Source organism: Budorcas taxicolor, chromosome 18 (assembly GCF_023091745.1).
Source record: "Budorcas taxicolor isolate Tak-1 chromosome 18, Takin1.1, whole genome shotgun sequence".
NCBI classification, from domain to species: domain Eukaryota; kingdom Metazoa; phylum Chordata; class Mammalia; order Artiodactyla; family Bovidae; genus Budorcas; species Budorcas taxicolor.
In genome coordinates this window covers 57,685,784-57,702,167 of record NC_068927.1, presented here as the reverse complement: position 1 = coordinate 57,702,167, position 16,384 = coordinate 57,685,784, and the positions used below count along the sequence as shown (strand labels likewise).

The following is a 16,384-nucleotide window of genomic DNA, read 5'->3' as shown; positions in this document are numbered from 1 at the left end:
TTTGAGCCAAAAAAAGGAAAAACCTTAAATGGATCAAACTGATCAGCCCCTCACTTTATATACCCAAAAGAGGAAAGGGTTTTCTTTCTTCCTCTTGTAGTCATAGTAGGAAAAAAAATACATAAAAACTTAAAATGTACTTCAAACCTTCACTGTTTTTTTATGACATAGCAATTGATGAACAATAAAACAAGACGTGCAAATATATATATATATTTATATGTATATTTGTTGCTGTTCAGTGGCTAAGTTGTGTCAACTCTTTGCGACCCCATGGATGGCAGCATGCCAGGCTTCCCTGTCCTTCACCATCTCCTGGAGTTTGCTCAAATTCATATCCATTGAGTTGGTGATGGTATCCAACCATCTCATCCTCTTTCGTCCCCTTCTCCTCCTGCCTTCAATCTTTCTCAGCATCTGGGTCTTTTCCGATGAGTCAGCTCTTGTGTTGTTGGAAGAGGGTGTTTGCTATGACCAGTTTGTTCTCTTGGCAAAACTCTGTTAGCTTTTGCCCTGCTTCATTTTGTACTCCAAGGCCAAACTTGCCCGTTACTCCACGTATCTCTTAACTTCCTACTTTTGCATCCCAATCCCCTATGATGAAAAGGACATTTTTTTTTTTTTTCTGTTAGTTCTAGAAGGCCTTATAGGTCTTCATAGAACTGGTCAACTTCAGCTTCTTCGGCATCCAGTAGTTGGGGCATAGACTTGGATTACTATGATGTTGAATGGTTTGCCTTGGAAATGAACTGAGATTATTAGGTCGTTTTTAAGGTCACGTTCAAGTACTGCATTTCAGACTCTTTTGTTGACTATGAGGGCTACTCCATTTCTTCTAAGGGATTCTTGCCCACAATAGTAGGTCATCTGAATTAAATTCACCCATTCCTGTCCATTTTAGCTCACTGATTCCTATGATGTCAATGTTCACTCTTGCCATCTCCTGCTTAACTATCCCTCTCTCTCTCTCTCTCTCTCTATATATATATATATATATATAACACAAATTAATTATTTAAAAATTTTTTCAATGATCTATGAAATAGTATTAAGCAATCGAACATACATGTATTTGGAGTTTGAGAAGAGAAGGGAAGAAAGAGAAAATGGGGCAGAAAAATATTTGAAAAAATAATGGCTGAAGATTTCCACATCTGATCAAGAACACTAACCCAAAGCTGTTGGAAGCTTGGCAAACTGAAGTAGAATAAACACAAAACCCCACAGCTGGATATCATAGTCAAACTGCTAAAAAGCAAAGATAAAGAGAAAACAGTCCGAACCAGCTAGAAAACCACATCACATTACCTACAGGGAAACCATGACTTAGATGATTGTTAACTTTAAATATGAAACAGTGGAGGCCCCAGAACATGGAATGATCTCTTCCCAGTGTGGAAAGAATAAAACCTGAAATTCAACAGCCAGTGAAAATTCCTTTCAACAATAAAGGCAAAAATAAGGACTCTCCCATTTTCCAGATGAAGAAAATGAGGCAGAGAGACGGTGCAATTTACCCAAGCCACACAGCCAGAAAGGGCCCCACCTGGGATGTGAACCTCAGGGTTGCCTGATCTTGACGCTCTGGGGTTCTGAGAATTTTATTCCATTCTTAGATTGTCAGATGCTTAGTATGACCCCCACTTCCAATTTCTTTCTTCTTCTTCTTTCTTTTGGCTGTACCGCATAGCTTGTGGGATCTTAGTTCCCCAACCAGGGCTCGCACTGGAGCGATGCAGTCCATGGGGTCGCAAAGAGTCAGACACTACTTAGTGACTGAACAGCAACAGCAGCAGTGAGAGCACGCAGCCCTAACCACTGGACTGCCGGGGAATTCCCTTATCCCCATTTTCCAGATGAGCAAACTGAGGCTGAAACGGGACAAGCAGTTTGCCTGAGGTCCACAGTGAGTCAGCAGGAGAAGCAAGATGTGTTATTTCCTTTCGCCTTCCTAAGTACCCTCTGGTGTATCTGCAGGACGCCTTTGGGAATAACAGTGGGTACCAGCAGTAATTAATTGGGGGCAGGAGACCTAAGTCAGGATCAATGGGCATTCTATCCTACAGAGGCTCAGAGGGAAGAGGCATCTTGCCCAAAGGTCCTCACAGGTTCACAGCTGAGCTGTGACATCACCTGTTACTGAGCGCTCACAATGACCGTGACGGGCAGCATGGGTGAGCATCCCAGTTCCCCAGGTGGCTAACCCAAGGTGCCTCACCTGGTCGAACTTGCGCTGCTTCTTCTCCAGTGCGCTCACGAGCTGCCGCTGCTGCTCCAGGTCCACTGTGGCATCATCCAGCTCCTGCTGCAGCCGCCGGCGGCCCCGCTCCAGCCGCTCCACCACTTCCGCCTTTTCTGCCAGGCGCTGGTTCAGGACCTCAGCCTCTCGGGCTGCCCGGCGCCGAGCCTCCTCCCCTGCCTCCAGGGCCCCTGCCTCCTCTTCCTGGCGCCGCCGCCACTCTGAGAGCTGGGGTTGGGAGTGGAGGAGAGAGAGGGAGGGTGGCACCATGTCAGTGACCCGGGTGTGAGCTGGTGGGGCCCCATTTCCCAGATGAGGAGACTGAGGCCCAAAGGGGGAAATGATTCACTCCATTGGGCACTTCTGCCTGAAGAGTAGGGATGAGGTTGTGAATTCTCAGAGCCCCAGCTCCTCCAGGACGTTTAAATGGTTTCCACAGGACCCAGAAGATGAATCAGGCATGGTTTCTGCCCTGGGGAACCCCCAGTCTGATGGGGAAGACTGAGTGTCACAACCAGGATGATAGAGGCTAAGGTAGAAATAGGGAAGCCACAGGAGTCCACCAGACGGGTTCAAAAATCTATTGAGAACATTCAAGAGACTTCCTGGAGGATGGAGCATTTGTGATGGATCTTGAAGTATGCATAGGAGTTTTCCAGTTAAAGAAGTATATTCACAGGTATACATTCATCATTCATTCAACAGGCATTTCTCAAGGCATCCCATATATCAGGCTTAGGCTGGGGACCCAGATCTAACTCTGATGGGGGTCCCACCTTCAGGGAGCTTTCAGTCTGGTGGGGGCACTCATGGGCAATGACAGTCCTAGCCAGTCAGGGTGACTGGAGTGGGGACAAAGGAGAAAGAAGGGTTAAGGAAGCTCAGAGAGGGGTAGTGAGGAATTTCTTAGAACAGGAGAGGTGGATGCTAAGTCCTAATAAATGAAAAGCGTTTTCCTACATGAAGTGAGGAAAGAGAGATAAGAGATGAATATAGCTAACGGTGAAAGAAGGCCCGGAGAATGCAGGTTCTCTGACAGCCTGGTGAGAGGCATGGGTTTTGTCCAGGGCAGGTAGCTGGAAAGCCCTGGGAGGTCTGTGAGCAAAGACAGGGCAGCATCAGCTTGGGGATTAGAAAGACCACATGAAGGATGAGCCAGAAGGGGAGAGACTAGAGGCAGGGAGGTGTGAAGGTAGGCTGAGAGGAGGACCCAGGTGAAAGAGGATGAAGTTTGCGCAGGGCTAGGGCTGTGGGGACAGCGAGGAGGGGAGTCTGGCTTGCAGCGGTCTGGCTTGTGACACGCTGGCCTGTGGGGTCACCCCATGAGCCATGGAACCCAGGAGGAGCCGTGTGGGGGTCTCCCTGCAGGGCTGTTCACCTGGGCCTGGGCAGCCTGCAGCTCGCGGCCCGCCCGCTCCCTGGCGGCGGCTTCCTCGTCCAGCTGCTCCCGCAGCCCGGCTGCCTCCGCCTCCAGGGCTCGCGCCCGGGACCCCAGGGCCAGCTTCGCCCTGGTCTCCTCCTGCAGCAGCTCCTGCAGGTGGACGGGAGGATGATGTTTAGTGTGGGCAGGAGGGTGGGGGGCGCGGTCTGGGTTAGGGAGCGGGTGGTGAGATGGGAGCTGGAGTCACCTGGGCATCGTGGAGCTGGGCCTCCATGCTGGTCAGCTCCTTGCTCAGCCTGATGGCTCTGGACTCGGCCTCACTCAGGGCTCCGGACACATTCTCGAGTTCAGCCTGTGGGGAAGGGGCATCTGATCATGGCAGCTTCCTGCCAGCCGACCCCCCTGCTTTCCTGCCTCAGATCCCCACTACCCACTGCTGGTGGGGATGTAAAAGGGTGCAGCCGCCACGATAATCAGTCTGGCACCTCCTTAAAATGGTTAAATGCAGAGTTTCCACGTGAAAGTGAAAGTGTTAGTCATTCAGTCCTGTCTGACTCTTTGTGACCCCATGCACCATAGCCCACCAGGCTCCTCTGTCCATGGGATTGTCCAGGCAAGAATACTGGAGTGGGTTGTCATTCCCTTCTCCAGGGGATCTTCCCAACCCAGGAATCGAACCCAGGTCTCCTGCATTGCAGGCAGACGCTACCATCTGAGCCACCAAGGATGTTAAACCAGAGTTTCCACAGGGCCCAGCAATTCCGCTCCTGGGTCCATACCCAGGAGAAATGAAAACAAGTCCATGCAAAAACCTGTACAAGGGTCTTCACAGAAGCAGCATTCACAACTGCCAAAAGGTGGAAACAACCCAAACGTCCATCCACAGATGACTAGATAAACAAAATGTGGTCTCTCTAGACAATGGAATATTATCCAGCCATGAAAACAATGAAGCACAGATAGATGCTACAACGTGGATAAACCTTGACAACATCATGCTAAGTGAGTGAAGTCAGGCACAAGACACATAGTGTATGATTCCATTTCTATGAAGTGTCCGGAATAGGAAATCTAAAGAGACAAAGTAGATTAGTAATTGCTAGGGCAGGGGGTGAGACTGGGGGACCGTAACCCTAACTCTCGCACAGGATTTCTTTCCAGGGTGATGAAAAAGTCCTAAAATTAGATTATGGTGATAAATGTACAACTCTATGAATATACTAAAACTCGTTGTTCAGTTGCTCAGTGGTGTCCAACTCTTTGCAACCCCACGGACTGTAGCACACCAAGCTTCCTTGTCCTTCACTATCTCCTGGAGTTTGCTCAGACTCATGGCCATTGAATCAGTGATGCTATGTAACGGTCTCATCCTCTGTCACCCGCTTCTCCTCCTGCCCTCAATCATTCCCAGCCTCAGGGTCTTTTCTAAGAGTCAGCTCTTCATATCAGGGGGCCAAAGTATTGAAGCTTCAGCTTCAGCATCAGTCCTTCCAATGAATATTCAGGGTTGATTTCCTTTCGGATGGACTGGTTTGATTTTAAATGGGTGAGTTATACAGTATGTGAGTTATATTTCAATAAAGCTGTTCTCCTGGCATCCAAATCACCACCACATGATCCTGGATGCAGCTCCTGGCCTCGTGTTCTCAGCAATAAACAGGTATTGGTCATTTAGTTAAAAAACATAATACAATTAAAAAAACCCACATCTCTCCCAGCAATCACAGTATGACATTTTCTACCTACAGGTTTAAATGTTCACCCTGGGTTTTTCTAATCAGACCGTGGATTATTTACAGCCAGAAGATAAGAGGGTGAAAGGTGGGCACTGCAGCAGGGTTAAGAGCCGCAAGGTCAGTCATGCCTGGATTCATGCTTTGGCTCTGAGGGACCTTAGACAACCAGCTTCACCTCCCTGGGTCTCAGTTTCCTGTGTGTAAAATGGGAACAATATTAGCACTTCCTTCAGAGGAGAGCCAGGAGGCTTTAGTAAAAATACACAGGATGTTTGGTATATAGCAACCACTCACCAGTTACTAGCTGTTAATGTGTGATAATGCTGAAGAAGTTGGCAGGGACAGCAGGGTTGATGTGGACCAAACTGAAGCCCAGAGAGGGCAGGCATCTCACCCAAAGTCACACAGCAGAAACCACCGCTGAGCTGGCCGCCCCACTCACCTGGGCTCGCTGCAGCTTCTCCGCAGCCTCTGCTCGGGCCCGCTCCCCGTCTCCCACGCGGCCCTGCACCTCCTGCAGCTGTGACTCCAGGCGACGCCTCCGCTGCTCACCCTCCTGCCGCGCGGTCTGCAGGTTGCTAAGCTCCGTCCGCAGCTCAGACACTTCAGCCTCCAGAGTCAAGCGGGTCTTCTCCCACGTGCCTTTGCTCTGAGGTGGGAGAGAGACGGCAGAGATTCATGACTCCCTTTCTCTACCAGGCCAGGCACATGCATGCCCCTCGTCCTTTGCACTATTTCCTCTGGAACCCCTCACCATTCCTTAAAGAGACAGGCGCACTCCTGCCCCAGGGCCTTTGCACTGACTGTTCCCTCTGCCCGGAACATGTTTCCCAGGATGCCAAGATGGGGTCGCCCTTCGCGTCCTTAATTTTTTTTTATTATGACCTTGTTTATTACCCGTGCTGGGTCTTTGTTTCTTGAGGGGGCTTTCTCAGGCTGTGGTGAGCAGGGGCTGCTCTCTAGTTGCCATGTATGGGCTTCACATGGCCGTGGTTTCTCTTGTTGCGGAGCATGGGCTCTAGGGCACGCGCGCTTCAGTAGTTTTGGCTCCTGGGCTCTAGAGCACACGCTCAATAGTTGTGGTACAGGGACTTAGTTATCCCAAGGCAGGTGGATCTTCCCGGCCCAGGGACTGAACCCATGTCCCCTGCATTGGCGGGCAGATTCTTTACCACTGAGCCTCCTGGGAAGCCCCTTCCTGCAGTTTTTGACTCAGAGGTCACCTTTTCATAAAATCTCTCCATGGCTTTCTCTATTTCAAATCACAAAATGCCCCCCTCGCCCCACAATTAGCATTCTGAGCCCACTTGTTGTTCATCATCTTCCCATAGCACTCACAACCCTGATCTAGTCTATGAATCTGTTTAGAGTGTTTACATTCTGCTTCTCCTGCTAAAACACCATCTGCGCAATAAAAGTGGGTGCTGACTGTCTGGTTCATACTTGGGGCCCTCAGTGTCACACCGGGAACATAGCACATGTTCAACGAACGTTCGCTGAATGAAAGATGGATCGGGGGGCTTCCCTGGTGGCTCAGTGGTAAAGAATCCACCTGCCAATGCAGGAGACATGGGTTCGATCCCCGGTCCAGAAAGATCCCACACGCCTGCAGAGCAACTCTGCCCCGGGGCCGCAACCATGGAGCCTGTGCTCCAGGGCCTGGGAGGCACAACCACTGAACCCTGAAGGCTCTAGAGCCTGGCTCTGCGACCAGAGAAACCACTGCAGTGAGAATCCCGAGCACGGCAGCTAGGGAGCAGCCCCCCTTCACCACAGCTACAGAAAAGCCCGAGCAGCAACGAGACCCAGCACAGCCAATAATAAATAAATAGAATTGTTTTTTAAAAAAAGATGGATCAGAGACATGAACACCTGAGAAGAGAGGCGAGCTGGCCTAGGACCAGCCAAACACGCCTCCTCCACCCAGCATCCCCCTTTGCCTCCCCGTGGCTCCCCAGAAACCCCAGCCCCGTCCCGACCCACCCTCCGGGCTTGCTCCAGCTGCTCCGCCAGCTCTCCCAGGGCCTGGCCATGGCGCTGCCGCAGCTCCTGCACTGCCACCTCGTGAATGCGCGTCTCCTCCTCCAGAGCCTTCTTCAGCTCCGTCACCTCCTGTTCTCTCTTGGACCTTTTATTGGGGAAGGGGGACAGGGAATAGAATTTCAGAATAGAGGAAAAGTGGGACTTTAGGGCAGCCCCCGACAGCTGGTTGTGCCTCTTCTTACTCTTTCCCTCCAAGGATGGGGACTTCATTCTATATTCCCCGAGGAGTATGGGTGGGGATGCTGCAGGAGGAGTGTGGCTTTAAGAGTGAGCTCCTATGCATCTGTCAAAACCCTATTCAAAACACCCCCTTCTCAAGAAGTCTTCTTGGACTCTCTCCCATAGAGTGATACAGGGGTCTTCTCTGATCACCCACGATGGCCTGTCCTACTCCATTAAAGCTCGCTTAGCTCTGGACCGGGTCTGTCTTTGCCTGAATCCGCCTACTCCTGGACTGGGAGTTCCAGAGGACAATGCCTGAGTCTGACCCATTTATGTCCCCAGCTTGGTCCACAGCCAGTGCCCAGAAAACAGCTGGTGAATGGCTCAGCATCTGTGCAGATGGAGAGTTTGGACCCATGTCCTTTTCCTCTCCTCCCAACCTGGCTCCACAGGTGCCCAACTGGGGCCAGCTGCTGGCCGCCCAGCCTCACCGGAGCTCCTGCTGTGCATTGGTGGAGTCTAGCGTGTCCTCCAGCTCGCCCCGCAGTGCCTCCAGCTCCTCGCCCAGGTCCCGGCGCTGCTTCTCTGCCTTGGCCCTGGCTGCACGCTCAGCCTCCAGGTCCTCCTGGGCCTCAGCCAGCCCAGCCTGCGCCTCCCTCAGGGATTTGAGTAGCTGGGCCCGGGCTCCACCCTCTTCCTCTGCCCTGGAGGTAGACAAGGACCAAGGGGGTTAGTACAAGGACAGGCAGGGGGTGGGGATGATTTCTGGGGGCGTGGAGGGACTAGACATGGCCAGTTCCAGATTCGAATCCCAGCTCTGTTCTTGGACACGTGGCTCTAGGACTCAGAGCCTCAACTTCCCTAGCTGTAAAATGGGGATGACACCATTGGTATCACAAGGATACTTATTAAGTTCCCTCCACTTGAGAGCCTTCTGCTTTATCATCCCATGTGATGTTCATGGTCACACAAGAAACTGGGGCGCAGAGTGGGAAAGTACTTGCCCTGGTCATGTGGTCAGTGGGTGGCTGACCCCTGAACTCCTCCTCATAACCCCTCTAGGATTGAGCTCTTGCAAAGAGGAGCCGAATGAAGGGGCAGTGTGGACTGCGGATCAAACAGCCCAGGGAAATATGCCAATCACAGTTTGTGTCCCCTGCTTGGCCACCTGCCCTGGCAAGTGACAACCTCTCTGCACTGCAAGCTCCCGGCTTGTGAGAGAGCATGCCCGCCCAGGTCACAGGACTGCCACAAGAGTGGCAATGGAAACAGTAATACAAGCGCCAAAGGCTACATGTTATATAATTCCACTTATGAGAAGTAGCAAGAATCAGCAAGATCTAGGTGGACGGAAAGCACACTGGTGGTTGCCAAGGGCTGAGGGGAGGGGGCAGATGGGGAGTGATTTTTTAATAGGATTTTTTTTTTAGGTGATGGTAGTGATTGCACAGCATTGTGAATGTACCAAACACCACTCAGTGGTATGCTTTAAAATGGTTAATTTTGCTATGCGAATTTCACCTCAATGCAAAAGGGAAAAAAAAAATAACAGTAATAATGGAAAGTAGGAGGAAACACACCACAGCATCAATTGAGGCCTTTGGGTGTGCCAGGCATGTCCTCAGCACCTTCTTATTTAACCCCCACACTAACCCTGGGCTTCCCTGGTGGCTCAGATGGTAAAGAATCTGCCTGTAACGCAGGAGACTTGGTTTCAATCCCTGGGTTCGGAAGATCCCCTGGAGAAGGAAATGTCAACCCACTCCAGTATTCTTGCCTGGGAAATCCACTGGACAGAGGAGGCTGGTGGGCTACAGTCCATAGGGTCACAAAGAGTCCGACACGACTAAGTGACTATTACACTAACCCTGAGAGAGCTTCTATAATCGCCCCCATTTTCCAGATGGAGAAACTAAGACTTGAGAGGTGCTGTTACTCGGGTAAGTTCATGTGGCCAGAAAGGGGAGGAGTTGGGATTTGAACTCAGAAGTCAGGCTGGACGGTGCATGTTCTTAACCCCCTCCACCAACCCCTGTTCCATCAATTCTGCAATGCATGTTTCCCCCAACTCTAGCTGCTCTGAAATCCAGCTGCATCCATAACACAAGGGCGCCTGAGGTCGCAAGGGTGAAAAGCATCTAAAACACTGAGCACCATGTCTGGCACACAGAAAGCGCCCAATAATTGTGAATGACTGGCATTATGATGATTATGACTCCTAAGACTGCCAGATCACTTATCCAATCACAGCGGATTCTGAGTTGTTCAGCTTTGAGAGGCTGGGGAGAGGATGGGGGGTGAAGAAGAAAAAAGCATTTTCTGGCCTCAGCGCAAGAAACTGTTAAGTTACTAGACACACAGGGTTTGCTTTCAGTTTTCCCTTAACCAGACGGGCTTGGAACTCTGGCTGTGTCCATTTTACAGAAGGGTACACTGAGGCTCTGTGGGTTAGCGGGTCTCAGCGGGGCGCCTCCATCGCCGCTAGGCGGCGCCCTCGTGCTGAGCGCCCCGCCGGTCCACCTCGCACCTGGCCAAGGCGGCCTGCAGCTCCTCCTCCTTGCGGCCCAGCTGGGCGCGCAGCTCCTCCGCCCGCTGCTGCTGTTCCGCCATCTGCTCCTGCAGCTCCGAGCCCTCCACGTCCAGCCGCCGCTTCAGCTTCTCCAGTTCCTGGCGGCTCTTCTCCTCCTTCCGGAGGCGGTCTGGAGGCGGGAGGGGAGCGGGCCACACATGACGGAGGCAGACCCATACCCCCAGGGACACCCCCAGCCCCCTCGCCCCAGTCATCAAGCTGAGCTCAACCTCTCTTTCTACCCCTCCCCATCTTTCCCAGCTTCCCCACCCCTGGGAGAGCCCACTGGCCCCCGATCCGCAGCAGACCCCAGAGGCCGTCCTCCCCTCTCGCCCTGGCCCCTGCCAGCTGGCCGGCTCGCTCTACCCTGTCCTCTTCTCCCTGCCTCCCCAGCCTCCTCCTCTGTTCCCTCTCTTCTGTTTCTGCTTCTGAGTCCTCAGCAAGGGACAGAGCGAGAAAAAAAAAAGTGTCTGAAACAGTTAGTGGGACCATCAGCTAGAGTCACCCAAAATACCAAGGAGAGAGGAAGAGAACTAGGTTGGGAAGGATGACACACGAGTCCCCAGCCTTCTTTCCTGCCCCCATTTAGCAGATATGACCACTGAGGCCCCACAGCACATGAGGGCTGTCCCCCCACCCCACCCTCGCCCCTGCTGGAGCGTGCATAGGCCCCCGCTGGGGGGCGGGAGCTCACCCTCCATGTCCACAATGGTGGCCTCATATTTGAGTCGAAGCTTATTGAGGCTCTTGACTTTCTCCTCCTCCTCCGCTGCCTGGGATGAGAACTCGGACAGCCGCTCCTCCAGCAGCTTCCGCTCCTGAGCACAGTGGGAGGTGGGGGTGGGAGTCAGGGGCTCGCCCCTCATCTTGGCTGTCATTCCCATCTATGTTTCTGCTCTCCTCCTTCCTTCCCTGACCCTTCCGGCTCCCACCCCTTCCCTCCTTTCCCATTCCCTAGTGTCTATGAACCCATCACACCCCCATCAGACTGTTAACTGCATCAGTCAGTCAGTCAGTTCAGTCGCTCAGTCGTGCCCGACTTTTTGCGACCCCATGAATCGCAGCATGCCAGGCCTCCCTGTCCATCACCAACTCCCGGAGTTCATTCAGACTCACGTCCATCGAGTCCGTGATGCCATCCAGCCATCTCCTCCTCTGTCGTCCCCTTCTCCTCCTGTCCCCAATCCCTCCCAGCATCAGAATCTTTTCCAATGAGTCAACTCTTTGCATGAGGTGGCCAAAGTACTGGAGTTTCAGCTTTAGCATCATTCTTTCCAAAGAAATCCCAGGGCTGATCTCCTTCAGAATGGACTGGTTGGATCTCCTTGCAGTTCAAGGGCCTCTCAAGAGTCTTCTCCAGCACCACAGTTAACTGTATAGACTCCCACTATTGGAAGGATACCCCTATTCATTAACCTGACGGTCCTCGGATGGATGCTCATGTTGATTCGCATCACCTGCTATTATAAACAACACCGCACTGAACATCCTTGCACTTCAGCTGCGTGCACGGGTGAGCTCTGGAGCCTCGTCACTACTCCAGGTCTGATTCACGAACCAGCGGCATCAGCACCAAATGGGAGCTTATTAGGAATGGAATCTCGCCCCCCTCCCCCAGACCTGCCAAGTCAGAATCTGCACTCTGACAAGTTCTCCCTGTGAGTCTTGGGCACGTGGGAGTTTGAGAAGCACCGGCCTGGACCAGCACTTTTTTCTTTTCTGTCTTTTTATTATTTTTTACTTATTTTCATTATTTGTTTATGTATGTTTTTTGAGCAGCATTTTTTATACTGTGAGTGGTTTTGGAAGTCTAGGCAGTGGGTTGGCACTACCTTAAAAAGGAAGATATAGAACAGAGTAGCAGAGAAGAGCCATTGCATCCAAGGAATGTTCCAGAAGACTCCTGTGCATCGTTGAGCTCTCAACTCAGGCACCACTGCCTCCGGGAAGCCTGTCCTGACCACGCCTAGGTCAGGCCATCCCCTTCTACAGTTTTCTGTTCTTTTCTGACAGTTTATAATTAGTTCACAATGTACGATTATGTTAATTTCCTGGGGTGACTCAGCTAGCATCCCCCTTGCCCACACCCTTGTGAGGACAGAAACGTTTTTCTAGTTAGTTAAATGCCATATCCCCTGTGCCTAGCCCAGGGGTTTGACCCTGAGCAGGTTAAAGATGGTGGCAGACTCTTCACCACATGCCCAGCCACGGGCAGAGTCCAATTTTCCACCCCTTGAATCTAGACTGAGTCTGCTTTAAGCTCAGTGGTCTGCAAATCACAGCCTGCAGGCCAAACCTGGCCCACTGCTTGTGTTTATAAATAAAGTTTTATTGAGACGCAGCCACGCCCATTTGACACAGGCCATCTGTGGCTGCTTTCACATTACAACAGCAGAATTGAGTGGTTGGAACAGAAACAGAGCGGCCTGCTGAGCCCTGAATGTTTACTATCTGGCCTTTTAGAGAAAACCTTTGCCAACACCTGATGTATAGAGTTCAGAGAAAGTGATGTCAGTTCCAGCCTTAAGCCTTTAAGAGGCCTGGTTGCTTCTGCTTCTTTTCTGGCAGTCCTGAGCTGCCAGGTGAGAAACCCAGGCTTTCCTGTGAGCAGAGAGGCCGCATGAAGGAGCACCCAGATACCACCTTACAGCCCCTGCCATCATGGCATGGCAACTCTCTAAGGAGACCATAGCCCTGTGGACCCACAGAACAGTGGGATGTAATGAAATGGGGGTTGTTTTTAGCAATGAGGCTTTGGGGTGTCTGATGACACAGAGATAAAGAATGACTCATAATAGCTGCTCAGTAAACACTGGCTGGAGTGAAGCTGTGACAGAGAGGCTAGGAGATGGGAAAAGTTCAGGGAGACACAGCCAAGATGGAGAGTCCAAAGACTCCTAGAGGTGGGGCATGCTGGGGGTGGATGATGCAGAGAGGGACCCAGCCCACCTGTGGTCCCACACCCTCCACCCTTGGGGGCTCACCGGCCACCGACCTTGCTCAGCTTGGCGTTCTGATCTTCCAGGAGTAACAGATCTTCCCCCAATTTTTTCAGCTTTGCCTCCGTCGTCACCTTCTCCAGCTGCAGCTTCTGCCGGGCCCCTTCCTCAGCCTCGAGGTGAGTCTCCAGCTCCTGGAGTGTGGAGGAGGTGGGGTGAGGACCCAGCGGCTGGGGACTGGGGTGTGATGGGATGGATAGGGGTGGTGGGGATGGCTCACAGACCCCCTGGGCTTGTGGCTCAGACAGGTCCACACTCTGGGCGGGGCTGGGAAGGACCCAACCATTACTTTCATTCATTGGCTCAATAAACATTGATTGAGTGCCTGGCGGGGGGGGCCAGGCACTGTTGGAGACATTGAACCTGGTGCCCAGCATACAATATCTATGTACTGTCTACACTGTCTGTATAGATATCTATATACAATATCTCTACAGGATACAGATATTATATCCCAGGGACCAGACAGGGTATCTGCTTATCCCTATGTAATGCACTTCAATTACCTGCTAGTCCTTGGAATTATTTAAACAAAGCAATTGGGACTTCCCTGGTGGTCCAATGGTTAGGACGCCTCACTTCCAATGCTGAGGCATGAGTTCAGAGGCATGGGGGTGGGGTCCCTGGCCAGAGAACTAAGATCACGCATGCCATGTGGTGCAGCCAAAAAGTAAACTAATTAATTAAATAAACAAACCAATCACATCTTCCTGCAGGAACCTGGGTCACCTCGTTCTCTTGTTACTACTGAGCCTGCCTCCCACAGCAGCAGCTGGTTCACCACATTCCTGAGCGCAACCCCACTGTGACTCTCTGTGTCATAGTGTCCGCCTCCCTCAGGCTGTGAGTATTTGTGACCAGTAACTTGCTTTCTAGCACATCTGTCCAGGATCAGGTGTGCTGTGTTAGGCCATCTCCATAACCGCAGGGCAGGGCTCTCCCTCTCCAGTGGGGTCAAGAGGCGGTGATTGAAATGCTACTGAGTTCTCAAAATGTGACCAGTCTGACTGAGGAGCTGAATTTTCAATTTAACTCAACTTCTCTTAAATTGAAAACCAGTCACTCAATTAATTATTGGGAAGCTTTGAAGTATGTCTGGACCAAGCTGGGGATGTGAATCTACTTGTTTCCACTGAAGAAGTTACGAAGCACAAATGCCGATGAAGTCCTGCCAGTGAGAATTTACCATCTGAATTGAGATGTGCCTTAAGGGTAGAACACATCTGTGGATTTTGAAGGGGAACCACGGGAGGGCAGCCAGCCTGGGAACACAGCAGCGCAGAGGCAAACGGAGCCAGGGGATGGAGAGAGGCAGAGTACTGAGGCTATTGCTTGAGCACCTGGATCCAGCCATGCCTGAAGCTTACACATTCTAGAGTCTCCCGTTATTTGAAACGAAAAACAAAAGTAGTCTCTTTGCTTAAGCCACTTTGAACTGAGACTTGTTTTTAAGAGGCAGGGTTTGCTGAAGCAGAGGTGGGCGGGGTCCACAGAAGGGGTGGGGGGAGGTGGCCGGGGGGAGGTGGCCTCGGCAGGCAGGCAGGGGGTGGGGTGGGCAGACCTGTATGTGTTGCTGCAGCCTCTTCTTCTCGGTTTGCAGCTGGCGACTGCACTCCTCCTCCTCGCCCACGCGGGCCTCCAGCTCGGACACCACCAGCTCAAGCTCCTGCTTCCGGGCTGCCAGCCGGCCCCGGGTCTCCTCAGCCTCAGCACACAGCTCTGCCTCTGAGCGCAGCTGCTCTGCCAGGCGGGCGCGCTCCTCTTCCAGCTGGGGAGAGGGCGGAGGTGGGGGGTCAGCGGCTGCAAGGCGGTGCTCCCAGGATGGCCCTCCGCGCAGCGCCAGGGTCTCCTGCCCCCTGATCTAGTCTGCCCTGGGGGGCTGGGGGGGGGGGGCAGGAGGGAGGGATGGAAGACAGTCCCCCAACCTGCCCGTCATCTCAGGATGAGCCCCAGTCACCGAGTCAGCCCGCTGGGTTCCGCCCTCTCGCTCACTTCCCTATAGTCCGTCAGTCCCCCTCCATCCCTCCTGCCCTGCCCCCCCCCTCTGCCCACAGAACCCTAACTGGATCAGGTTTCATCCTCTCCCAGAGGACTCTTCCCGGCCTCCCAGCCTCCAGCTTCTCCATCTCCAGTCCATCCTCCAGAGAAATGGCCTCTGGAGGACTTTCTGTCAGCTCACATTGCATTTACTACTCCCACGCCTAGAAATTCAACCAAAGGAAATAACTCCGAAAAAGCAAACAGAAAAAGTGAACGAGAAGGGCTTTGCCTCGGCGTTATTTTAAGATACCAGAAATACTGGCAACAGTGGAAGGCCCACCGCCTGCGGACGGTGGCCCCGCCACGAAACTGGGCTCCTGCCCTGCCCCCGTGCTGGCCCAGCTACCCGAGCATCTTGTCTCAGCAGCACCACCCCCACTCCCACCAGATTTCTCGGCCACATCCCCAGGACCCTGCTCCCTGCATCTCACTGCTCACCACACCACCGTTTCCGCCCCCATTCCGCCCCCGGCGAAACTCGGCGGCCGTCTATTCCTGCCGCGGGCTCCGTCAGAAGCCCCGCCCACCACCACCAGTCCCGCCCCCGCCCCACCCCCGCACGATGGCCCCGCCCCTTACCTGCGCCACCCGGCCCTGGAGCTCGCCCACCTCGCGGGCACTCTGCTGCTGCAGCTCCTGCACTTTCTGTAGTTCCTGAGCCCGCGCCTGCAGCACCTCATCCTGCCGCGTTACCTGCAGCAGCGGCTTCACCTGTGGGGACAGGAGGGGGTGTGGATGCCTGGCTCCCACCGTGGGAGGCCACTGGGCTCAGAAGCTAACAGCTCACCTCTGAGGAGAGCCCCACTCCTGGGTCCCCATGCCATCTCCTCCACTACTGGCTGTTACCTCATCTATAAAAGTGGGATGAGAGGGGCTTCCCGGGCGGTCCAGTGGTTAAGACTCAGCCTTGCAATGCAGAGGGCACAGGTTCGATCCCCTGGTCAGGGAACTAAGATCCCACACGCCCGCTGGTTTGGCCACAAATTTAAAAAAAGAAGAAAAAGACTCTGTGCTTTCAATGAAGGGGGTTTAGGTTGGATTCCTGGTCGGGGAACTAAGATCCTACATGTCCTTCGCTGGGGCCAAAAAACAAACAAACAAACAAAAAAAGGGAATAATAGCAGCCCCTGTTTCACAGGGTTTTCAGAATGCATGAATGACTTCATATTTACCAAGAGTCTAGAACAGTCCAGGGTACATGACAAGCAGCGCTAA

The 16,384-nt window shown here is 52.7% G+C and overlaps 1 protein-coding gene across 1 annotated transcript in view; it reads right to left on the bottom strand.

The window, feature by feature from the left end:
• Nucleotides 1-16,384, bottom strand: part of MYH14 (myosin heavy chain 14) — a 76,877-nt gene that overhangs the window by 13,160 nt on the left and 47,333 nt on the right. The window contains exons 21-31 of the mRNA XM_052656084.1: nt 15,749-15,880; nt 14,691-14,897; nt 13,126-13,263; nt 10,825-10,948; nt 10,089-10,260; nt 8,053-8,265; nt 7,340-7,484; nt 5,799-6,005; nt 3,868-3,972; nt 3,618-3,770; nt 2,219-2,467 (exon numbers count right to left, since the gene is read on the bottom strand). Coding sequence (XP_052512044.1) covers nt 2,219-2,467; nt 3,618-3,770; nt 3,868-3,972; nt 5,799-6,005; nt 7,340-7,484; nt 8,053-8,265; nt 10,089-10,260; nt 10,825-10,948; nt 13,126-13,263; nt 14,691-14,897; nt 15,749-15,880 — 1,845 coding nt within the window. The remainder of the gene's footprint in view (nt 1-2,218; nt 2,468-3,617; nt 3,771-3,867; nt 3,973-5,798; nt 6,006-7,339; nt 7,485-8,052; nt 8,266-10,088; nt 10,261-10,824; nt 10,949-13,125; nt 13,264-14,690; nt 14,898-15,748; nt 15,881-16,384) is intronic.